At 36.5% G+C, this 10,543-nt stretch overlaps 1 protein-coding gene across 1 annotated transcript; it reads left to right on the top strand.

The window, feature by feature from the left end:
• Positions 1 to 11: 11 nt before the first annotated feature.
• On the top strand, positions 12 to 1,579 carry fgf20b (fibroblast growth factor 20b). Its single transcript, XM_081382435.1, has 3 exons — positions 12 to 401; positions 898 to 1,001; positions 1,188 to 1,579. The coding sequence occupies exons 1-3, from the start codon at positions 134 to 136 to the stop codon at positions 1,431 to 1,433; spliced, it is 618 nt and encodes a 205-aa protein (XP_081238561.1). The 5' UTR covers positions 12 to 133; the 3' UTR covers positions 1,434 to 1,579.
• Positions 1,580 to 10,543: the final 8,964 nt, after the last annotated feature.

Below are 10,543 nucleotides of genomic sequence, written 5' to 3'. Positions count from 1 at the left end.
TCCACTACAAATGACGTGCTCGCATGGATATTATTCGTCGTAACGAATAGCTTTGGACGATTGCTTCACCGTATTCATCTAGATCAAGTTTCCCTGAGCGCTCTTGCTGGATTGGAGGTTTGTAACTGCAGCTATGGGAGAGATCGGGACGTTTTTACAGAGCCTGGAGGGTTTCGGACAGGTCGGATCACAGTTCTTTCTGCCACCTCTAGGAGAAAACCTCGGGCTGTTGAATGATCACTTAGTTCCAGCAGAGAGACTGTCACGGAGCACCTCCGCAGATTTAACGCACTTGAAAGGGATCCTGCGGAGAAGACAGTTGTACTGCAGGACTGGATTTCACCTTGAAATACTCCCGGATGGCAGTGTGCAGGGCACGAGAAAGGACCACAGTCGTTTTGGTAATTTCTCTCCTCGTTTCCAGCTTGTTAGATTTGTTTAAACAGAAACTGAATCACAGTATGAACTCAATAGCACTGTGACTGTACACTTTTAAAAATACAGGTTCACCAGTTTTTATAGTTCTTATTGAGCAACTTAAATAGAACATAGAACTTATCTACGTTCTGGTCTCTGTTAAAGAACCCAAACATTCAATACCTTGAATATGAAGAACCTAAAGTGTAATAACATAAAAAAAAAACTTCACAGCAAAAAGAAATGTATTATTATTAATGCAGTTTTATATATATATATATATATATATATATATATATATATATATATATATATATATATATATATTCATGTATTTATATATTTAATTTACAATAACTATATAATAGTCTTTGAAGTATAGAGATGAATAATGCATTGCAGTTCAACTTTTTCACAATATGTGATGAGGGTTTAGACTTCAAAGAACATCTCCTGAACAATTGATTTATTCTTCTCCAGGTATTTTGGAATTCATAAGCCTTGCAGTTGGATTAATAAGCATCCGTGGAGTGGACAGTGGTCTCTACCTCGGGATGAACGACAAGGGAGAACTTTATGGCTCTGTAAGCAGACTTTCACCCAGTTTTGACTTTTTCAGATCTCGTCTTACCACCGAGAATGATCCTTCACGATTGTTGTTCTCATTAAAGCCCAGTAGATGTCACATATGTTTCATCATATTGACCACCTGTTATGAGTTTTGAGGAAACTGCATGAATTAGTTCACCAACATGTTTTTTGTTTCTTAGGAGAAACTCACAGCAGAATGTGTCTTCCGTGAGCAGTTTGAGGAGAACTGGTACAACACGTACTCTTCTAATCTCTACAAGCACGGGGAGAGAGGAGCACGGTATTTCGTGGCTCTCAACAAGGACGGCACGCCGCGCGACGGGACAAAATCAAGGAGGCATCAAAAGTTCACTCACTTTCTTCCAAGACCGGTGGACCCTGAAAAAGTTCCAGAACTGTACAAAGAGGTGCTCGGACACAGTTGAGACCATCTGTCACCGTTATCGGGGGAGAGAGATGCCCCGTTTCTTCTCTACGTGAGGAGGAGATGATAATGTTTGGCCACAGCATCCAAACATGAGATCTGCTCTGGAAATGCACTGGCCAGTACTGATGGTGAAGACAACAGTCTCGAAAGACTCCCAAAGTGTGAAAGTCAAGCTGCATTTGGTGTCTTTGTTGCTGACGAGTAGCATAACCGTGAAAACCAAATCTGAGGGTTTTGGAGGTTTTAAACATGGTGCTGCTTTGCTCTGGAAATATTCAATATGGGTTAAGAAGGACTTGAAGGAACAATGCTTACGTGATGCTCAGAGATGACAGAACTGGGACAGTAGAGAGCCATCTCACACAATGTTATTTATACAGTTCTTGATTCACATATTTATTGTATGTATTTATTTATTTGGAAATATAAATATATATATTTTTACATCTAAAAGTAGATTTTTTTATATTATACCAAACCGTAGAAGGTGCTTTGAAATAGTGGCAAAGCTGTTCTTTTTCATATGACGGAAACTGTAAAAGTTACTTATTATCACTGCTATGCTATTACGGAGGGCGAGAAAGTGATTTACTATTACAAATGTATGAAGAACGCCATGAGACTCTGTGATTTTATTAGATTTGTTTCAAGCACGATTTCCCAAGATGGCATGCTGCACAGTATATTTTACAGGCCATTAAATCAAGTATTATCAACAAAAAAAAAAGCTAGTTGTTTGATATAACTCAATTCTGAAATGATTATTTTCTGGGAAACATTAAAGATCCTTTCTAACTGTCATGGTTATCATAGATTCTGAAACTATGAATTAATGTGTTGTGTACAAAAAAAGGAAACGAACCAAAGCTGTCTTAAAGGTATAGTCCTCCAACTCTCAAAAAATACTCACATTAATGTCGTTCCAAAATGGTATAAATGTCTTTCTTCTGTGGAACATAAAAAATGTTTTTTTGCCCATACAATGGAAATCAGGGGTCAACAATATAGTTTGGTTATTAACATTCTTCAAAATACTTTCTTTTATGTTCTGCATAAAAAATAAATCACACAGCTTTGGAACGACACGAGGGTGAGTAAATGATGACGATTTTTATTTTTGGCTGAACTATCCCTTTAAGTTGCTGTTTAGCCTAGACCCAGGGTTGTCCTGCACTCATCAGCATCAAAGTTCTTTTGCGAGACCTTCTCAAGTAACAGCTACACAATGACTGAATCTGAGTGAAATAAAAACTGACCTTTTCTTTTGGGTCAAACCCAAAGTCAGAGTAATCTCTGCTGATGCTATTCATGATGCCTATAAACACACGAGGCAAAGCTATAAAGAGAAAGTCTGTAAGAATGAGGATAATTGGTCAAAAATAGAAAAACACTGCTATTTTAATTCATCATACATATAAACCACACAAGGTTTCGTGTTTTCTTTGACAGATAGTACCTGCATTTTCACAGGAATCCAAGCAAAACGCTCTGGGGAAAATGATATGAGATTTAGACACCACGGGCTAAACCTTCCTGAATGTTGTTGAACGGCTGATTGAGACATTTCCACAACAATGACTAAAGAGGCACATCTATACACAGTTTCTAAACGGATGAGAGGACGTTTTATGTTGAAGCATGAAGATACGGTCTGTGATCTCAGTATCTCTGTGATGGTGAGCCAGGGTCTGTCTTAGGAGGGGAGTGTACTTGCAACATTTTACAATGTGGGATTTTCCCCATCTTAAATCTATTGAGTGACTGTTAACAACAGATATATGAGTCTGAGTATATGATCACTCCGTGAAGATAAACAACTGTGTAATTAAATCACAAGTGCTCTGATTTCTATCATCATATATAGTTTGATTCATTCTGTAAAACATTTGTGTGGTTTAACAAATAAAAAGTCAATGTTTCCCCAAGTTTCATGCAATCATTTTGTTTGTTTTGTGCAAATGTCACCATAGCTATTAGGTCACCGCTTTAATGTGAGAGAGTTCGTGTCACGAAATACTCCCTGGCACACGAAGAACCAATGTATTTTTCCGTCTGTCTGAGCTGAAATAGATGCCTCTGTCTGTCCTTCTAGCAGGTGGTCTGAAGCACTTTACAGGCAACACTTAAATCCTTCATCCATGCCCTCTCTCAGCCCTGCCTCATGCACTTAATGGATGCACCCTAATTTTCATCACCTCAGACTGGCCTCAAAGAGCACTCAAAGAAACCCTATCAGATAGGTGTGTGTGTGTGTGAGAGAGAGAGAGAGAGAGAGAGAGAGAGAGAGAGAGAGACAGGTGTGTAAGTGAGGGATCTGTCTCTGTAGCCCAATCAGACATTGCAGGTGTTCCCACAGCACTTGTCAGCATGTCCTGGGTCTCTGATCTTCAAGGCCCTGTGTTTGTCAGCTGCGAATATGGGGCGGGAGTTCACACAACCCTGTAGAAATACAGCTTTGTAGTCCCGTGTGGATTACAATAGTGCATAATTCATATCTTTACAGACTGGGGGAAGTAGCAAAGTCTCACCTGGTGTTTTAAGTTGTAGTCTCAGGGCAGATTTGTGTTTGCACAAGGGTGGTGTCTGACAATATCCTCAGCAACTGTTTATCTTGAGCTCTTTTGCATAAATGACCGATTTAAATCCAATGGACAACGCTAAACGATCAGTCAAGATAAGTCAAGTCACCTTTATTTATTTATGCTTTAGATATAGCAGCTTTACAGTGATAAAAGGAATATGATGCATTTTGACCAAAATACAGTAAAAACAGTAATATTCTGAAATATTATTACAATTTAAAAGAACAGTTTTCTATTTTAATATCGTTTAAAATGTAATGTATTCCTTTAATGGCAAAGCTGCATTTCAGCATCATTACTCCAGTCTTCAGTGTCACATGATCCTTAGAAATCATTCTAATATGATTTTATCAACATTAAACCCAAGTTTTGCTGCTTAATATTTTTGTGAGTAAGATTTAAAAAATACTTAATACTTTTATTCTGCAATAAATTGATCAAAAGTGACAGTAAAGACATTTATACTGTTACAAACGATTTCTATTTCAAATAAATGCTGTTGTTTGAACTTTCTATTCATCAAATAATCTGTAAATGTATCATGATCTCTAAACATTTTCAACACTGATAACCATTATTAATAACTGAGCATCAATAATAATCAATAATAATAAATGCAATGTTATTTTGACATTTGGAATCTTAAAGGGACAGTTCACCACAAAAATCCTGTCACTCTGTCTTTCCAAACCTGTATGACTTTCTTTCTTTTGGTGAATTATTTAATACAATGAGAGTCAATGATTACAGGGACTGTTAATATGGTATATATAAAAAAAAGTTTCATAAAAGTGGTCCATGTGTTTCTAGCTCTCCTTGATGTATTCAAAAGATTTCATGAGACAATTTTTTTTTTTAATTTGTAAATTAATCAAATCTTTTCAATTTAAATTCAATTTAAATGAAATTACAGAATAAAAACTATTCCTTTAATATGATTTGAGAATATTTTAATATGTCAGACCCTGAAAATAATAATAAATAAAACTATAAAAGGAAGAAATAACACTGAATCAACTATCTTCCTGAGGATTCTTCAGAGTAGCACATTGTAGGTGTAGAGGAGTTAATAATATCCTTTCACACCTTTCTGGCACGTCATCTTGCTTCATTTTTTGGTGTATGTCTTACCACTCTGCAAGTAGGCAATGAATGTGATGTTTTTATATTGACTTTTGACTTTCAAGCTGTCAACTATAGTTAAACTGTTGTTCTGGTGTTTGCATTACTATGGAGACATCAGGAACGACTTGCACGATCCAACTAGTAGTTACGCATTTTAAAGCTCTTTTAAACACCTCTTATAACGTTGCACGTCTTTTTCTATCATGTATTTAGGAATGAGCAATGTATAAACAGGTCTTTAACAAACAGATAAACAATATGGCTATTTGAGAGCGTGAAAATGATCAGATTGTATTTTAACGCCAATGAGCAAAATAGCTCAGATCAGTTCCATGAATATTATCATGACAATATTTTCACTCATCTCAAAAAATGGTCATTTTGAGCATCTCTGCAGTCATGCGAGACCTCTGGCAGTAGACTTCACATCTTCTGAAGGCTCTTCCCCACCCCCAGACTTTTTTACAGAGACCTTCTCACATCTGCTGAGCAAACTTTTCCAATTCTCCCAAGGGGCCTAGATCTGGCCCTCTCCTTGGCCCATGTGTCCACATTATAAAGCCACAAATTAGCTCTTGACATTTGGGCACCATAATTGCTCCTCAAAAGCATGAGGCATCAATTAGGCTCCCAGCAGTGTGACAGCTTATCCCTATAGGACATGTCTGATCTGAGGACAGAAGCTGCTCACGGCCTGACTGGTCTGGACAAAGACACCCAGATCCATGTTCATATAAGCAAACTGCTGCACTGAGAAGGACTACATGATATTCACTGAATTTTAGTGGGCGTTTCTCACCTTAATATGATAAACCAGCCAGTGAACAGTTAATAAAATAATCAGGTTCTATAATTTATTCATGTGCTATACAAATATGTATTCATTTCCACTTGAAGAAGGACTGTTTTGGGGTGTTGAAATGGCATCGTAGATGTCTTTGATTCTCCACAGCAGGCTTTTCCCACAAAGCTCCCTTAACCTAAAGGTCAAAACAAAGGTCAATTGGTTAATTTCCATACTTTCCACCCAAAACATTCTTAAAGCACTCCGAGTAATTCAATCAGTAGCTAGAACATGCAATAACATCCTTGAGTGAAATAGAAAATCATTAGTGTTTGTTTTAAGACTAAAATGACTGTGAGATTAACACTTCGCAAACCTGAGTCACTATTTTGAGGAGGTCACTGAAAAATTAGAGATGACTAAAATCTGACTATAGTTTAGATTTAGTGGTGAAAGCTTGTAAAGACGGTGTTGCAGAGTTTGAAAAGCCCACGAAAGGCATGTGCACTGTACACTCAATGCTAGCAAGTAAAAGTGGAAATGTGCATTGTTGGCCATAAGTGAGGCGTAAAATTGCTAACCCATTTGTCATTGTGCTCCTTGATGTAGAGGTCAATCAATGGATTCTTTCATGACAAGCCTGCAGAGTTGAATGTTTTTCCACGGCCTCACCCCTTCACACCTGGACTGCCAGGTAAAATAACAAAATAAGAAGAGTGCAAAATAAAAGAGGGTTAGAGGACTGCCTTGTAGGCCAAGGAAAACTGATAGGTGAGAGGAATTCGTCATGCATCTAGGTACCTCTTTTCAGTTTGCAATGAATAGAGTGCATGGCAGAGGAAACCTTTGTGATTTTGTCACAAAATCTTTTCATACCTTTTCCAGTGTGTATGGTTAGCATGCACACATTAGACTATGCCTACTACATAAATGCTTTGGCCTTAAACCCCAAGGGTAATTTTCAAGAATTACTTGTACTTGTTTGTTTGTGAGGTCCTATAAACGCATTACATCGATGAGGATGTTGAGAGATTACTTTGTTTTCCTGGCTCAGCATTAATGCACTTGAGTTCATCACGTGTTTTGTGCCATACATTCCTGATTAACTTTCATTTGGTTCCTGCTAGAGTTCCTTTGCATTCAAGGGTGAGAACGGATTTCAGTTTACATGACAAATTGTTCGTTGTCTAAATGCAAATATCTTTGATTCCCCTTAATAACCCCATCAGAACCTATTGACGTCTCTTGAGGAGAAATTATTTCCGCTTGTCAAGCACTTGTCTGGATTCCAGTTGCCTAAATCAATAGTCTCCTCCTTTATTGGGCCGGTGGTTGATGTTATTGTTCAGTGAGAAATCAGTCACTCCTTCTAGCACTTATTCTCTTACTATTCTAAGAAAAAAAACGTGATTAAGTTTTTTAGTACTTTAAAGAATTTCAAAGGAAATAGTCTGTCTATCTATCTATCTATCTATCTATCTATCTATCTATCTATCTATCTATCTATCTATCTATCTATCTATCTATCTATCTATCTATCTATCTATCTATCTATCTATCTATCTATCTATCTATCTATCTATCTATCTATCTATCTATCTATCTATCTATCTATCTACAGTGCTATGCATAAGTTTAGACACCCATGCTAAAGTTGACTAAAAAGAGGAATAAAAAATCATCTTTTGGAAATTGAACTTAATGCCTTAATTAAAAAAAATTGGAAAAATCCAACCTTTAAGGACACCAATTTTCTTTGTGAATGAATAATGTATCATAAATTGGCCTTTGGAATTAAAATAGCCCCACATCATCACATAGCCTTCACCATACCTAGAGATTGGCATGGTTTTATTTCAGTTAGCCTAATAGTTTGATTTGCATTGAGAGATGATCTTATGGAAAGTACTCCATGCCAATCTCTAGGTATGGTGAAGGCTATGTGATGATGTGGGGCTATTTTAATTCCAAAGGCCAAGGGAACTTTATCAGGATGCATAGTATCCTGGATCCATGAAGTAAATGGCCTTTAAAAATAAAAATCTGCCTGCCTCTATGGGAATTTAACATAGGGGTGTCCAAACTTACGCACCCTATATTTTAAGGAAGAACATTTATTTATTTACGATACATTATTCATTCACAAAGAAAATTGGTGTCCTTAAAGGTTGGATTTTTCCTAATTTTTTTAATTAAGGCATTAAGTTTAATTTCCAAAAGATGATTTTTTATTCCTCTTTTTAGTCAACTTTAGCATGGGTGTCTAAACTTATGCATAGCACAATCTATCTATCACATTTTACAGATTTTGCTGCAAGAAAAATATGAATGATAACCATTTATGAGATAAAATTAGCGCAGCTTTAAGTCAGTACGAGCTGATACTGGATTAAGTGCGCAACCCTGCTTTGTTAAAATTTGTAACTTACCTTAAGCCAGCATGTGTTCTGTGCAATATTTACCCAGCACTGGGTTGCCAATTGGGTTGCTTTTAACCAAGCCATTTTTAGAATGTATGTATGTACAAAAAGCAAATAAGGCTCATGCCTTTGTGATGACAGTGATTTTTATGGCTCAGTTCCATTTAATTAAACCAAAACACAAGATGTTGTGTTGCTGTCTTTTCCGTCTACAGCATCATCAGCTGTATTGGCACCTGAATTTCAAAGGATGTTTTTACTTGGTGAAATCCCATGTGTTTCTTTGACATGCCCTACAGTGATCATATATACAGAGATCAAAGTGCAAATATCAAAAAGAGTGGCCACCTGTCAATGTGTACATATGCAATTAAAACGCTCCCATCAAGACACTCTATAAATCATAGGGCTGAGCACCGCAGGTTCTGACAAGACATCAGACGTGTATGAAAACACTATCAGAGCCAGCATGGGAAGATGACTGAGGGGGTCAGAGGTTAAATTATAATATCCTGATGATATTATCACAGTTTTTAGTCCTTTGATATGTTTAATATGTAGCTCATTAAATATTTTACTAAAGATTTGCTGTAATATTTGAAAATAATACTTAATGGACGGACGGACTGACGGGAGGAGTCAGACAGATAGATAGATAGATAGATAGATAGATAGATAGATAGATAGATAGATAGATAGATAGATAGATAGATAGATAGATAGATAGATAGATAGATAGATAGATAGATAGATAGATAGATAGATAGATAGATAGATAGACAGATAGACAGACAGACAGACAGACAGACAGACAGACAGACAGACAGACAGACAGACAGACAGACAGACAGACAGACAGACAGACAAATAGATAGATAGATAGACAGACAGACAGACAGACAGACAGATAGATAGATAGATAGATAGATAGATAGATAGATAGATAGATAGATAGATAGATAGATAGATAGATAGATAGATAGATAGATAGATAGATAGATAGATAGATAGATAGATAGATAGATAGATAGATAGATAGATAGATAGATAGATAGATAGATAGATAGATAGATAGATAAGTTGAAATAGTCTTTTCTTACTGTGATGTATATCCAAGTGAAACGGCTTCATGAAGAAAAGAACTGTGTTACGCCAAGAGGGAGGCGAAGATATTTTGATTAAATATTACGAGGTCACTTGAATAAAAAAAAAAGATGTGCACAGACAAATCATTTATAATAAATACTGCAGTATTCCATAAAAAAATAAGAATTGTCAATTTTGACTTCAACCAAAATGGCTTGTGCAATCACACTATACTGCAAAGATGATGCAGACCAATTTGACATCGCTGACATCCATATTTATACTCATTTTGTCAAGACACATATTATTTATAAAATAGAAGATCGAGTCAAACCAAATCATTGTCTTTTTTGACAAAACCAACATGATTTCCCTTCTGTGTTGTGCTGCTGGAGTACACACACCCTCAGGCCTGTAAATTTCATTGGAACGAATAACAGAGACAAATTCAAATGGCTTGAGATTAAATGTGCACAGGCAGGTTCTCAAAGGAGCTCTTTTTACATGTGCTTTGTAGTTTTTATCTGTTGAATGTAGTTCATAACACATTAAAGTCTCTTAAAGAGCTCAGAAGACCACATGCATACTTACAGAAGAAAATAACAAGATTTAACATTGGCTGAAAGATGTATTAATGTTTTTTTTTTTTTTTCAATGAGAAAGAACAGACTAACACAGTGTGGCATTTTCACGCGCTGAACAAAATCCAAAACCGTCACAGAGAATTCAATAAATAAAACCAACAGGATTCACGGTTGTCGGCTTCTTGGGGATGGATTTTTTTTCAGGCCTTATCAGAGAGCTCAGGTACAGAAGTTAATCAGCAGAGTACAAAGGAGGCCTTTATTTTGGTGAAACCTCCATGCTCTCCGATATCAAAGGCAACACAAGCTACCACAACAAGATGCTGCACAAGGTGATAAGATGTATACCATCTGACATGCAGAAATATTTCTGAAGGGTACCTGGTGAATTAGAAATGTGAGATTCTGATATGGAAAGGTCACTCATTAGATACAGTTCAAGTCAGGTTCAGGTCTCTCTAAGGGTATTTCCCAGTCTAATATCTACATTTGGGATTTGAATTTCAAGTAATTAAAATATGATTAAC

Source organism: Scardinius erythrophthalmus (assembly GCF_964197995.2).
Source record: "Scardinius erythrophthalmus genome assembly, chromosome: 13".
NCBI classification, from domain to species: Eukaryota; Metazoa; Chordata; class Actinopteri; order Cypriniformes; family Leuciscidae; genus Scardinius; species Scardinius erythrophthalmus.
This window is presented reverse-complemented; position numbering and strand designations above follow the sequence as displayed.

What these genes read in the sequence shown, in the direction of transcription:
- fgf20b (XM_081382435.1), top strand. Translation starts at nt 134, where the DNA reads ATGGGAGAGATCGGGACGTTTTTACAGAGCCTGGAGGGTTTCGGACAG. An exon ending in AAAGGACCACAGTCGTTTTG is followed by an intron (nt 402 to 897) that starts GTAATTTCTCTC and finishes ATTCTTCTCCAG; the next exon opens with GTATTTTGGAATTCATAAGC. An exon ending in AGGGAGAACTTTATGGCTCT is followed by an intron (nt 1,002 to 1,187) that starts GTAAGCAGACTT and finishes TTTGTTTCTTAG; the next exon opens with GAGAAACTCACAGCAGAATG.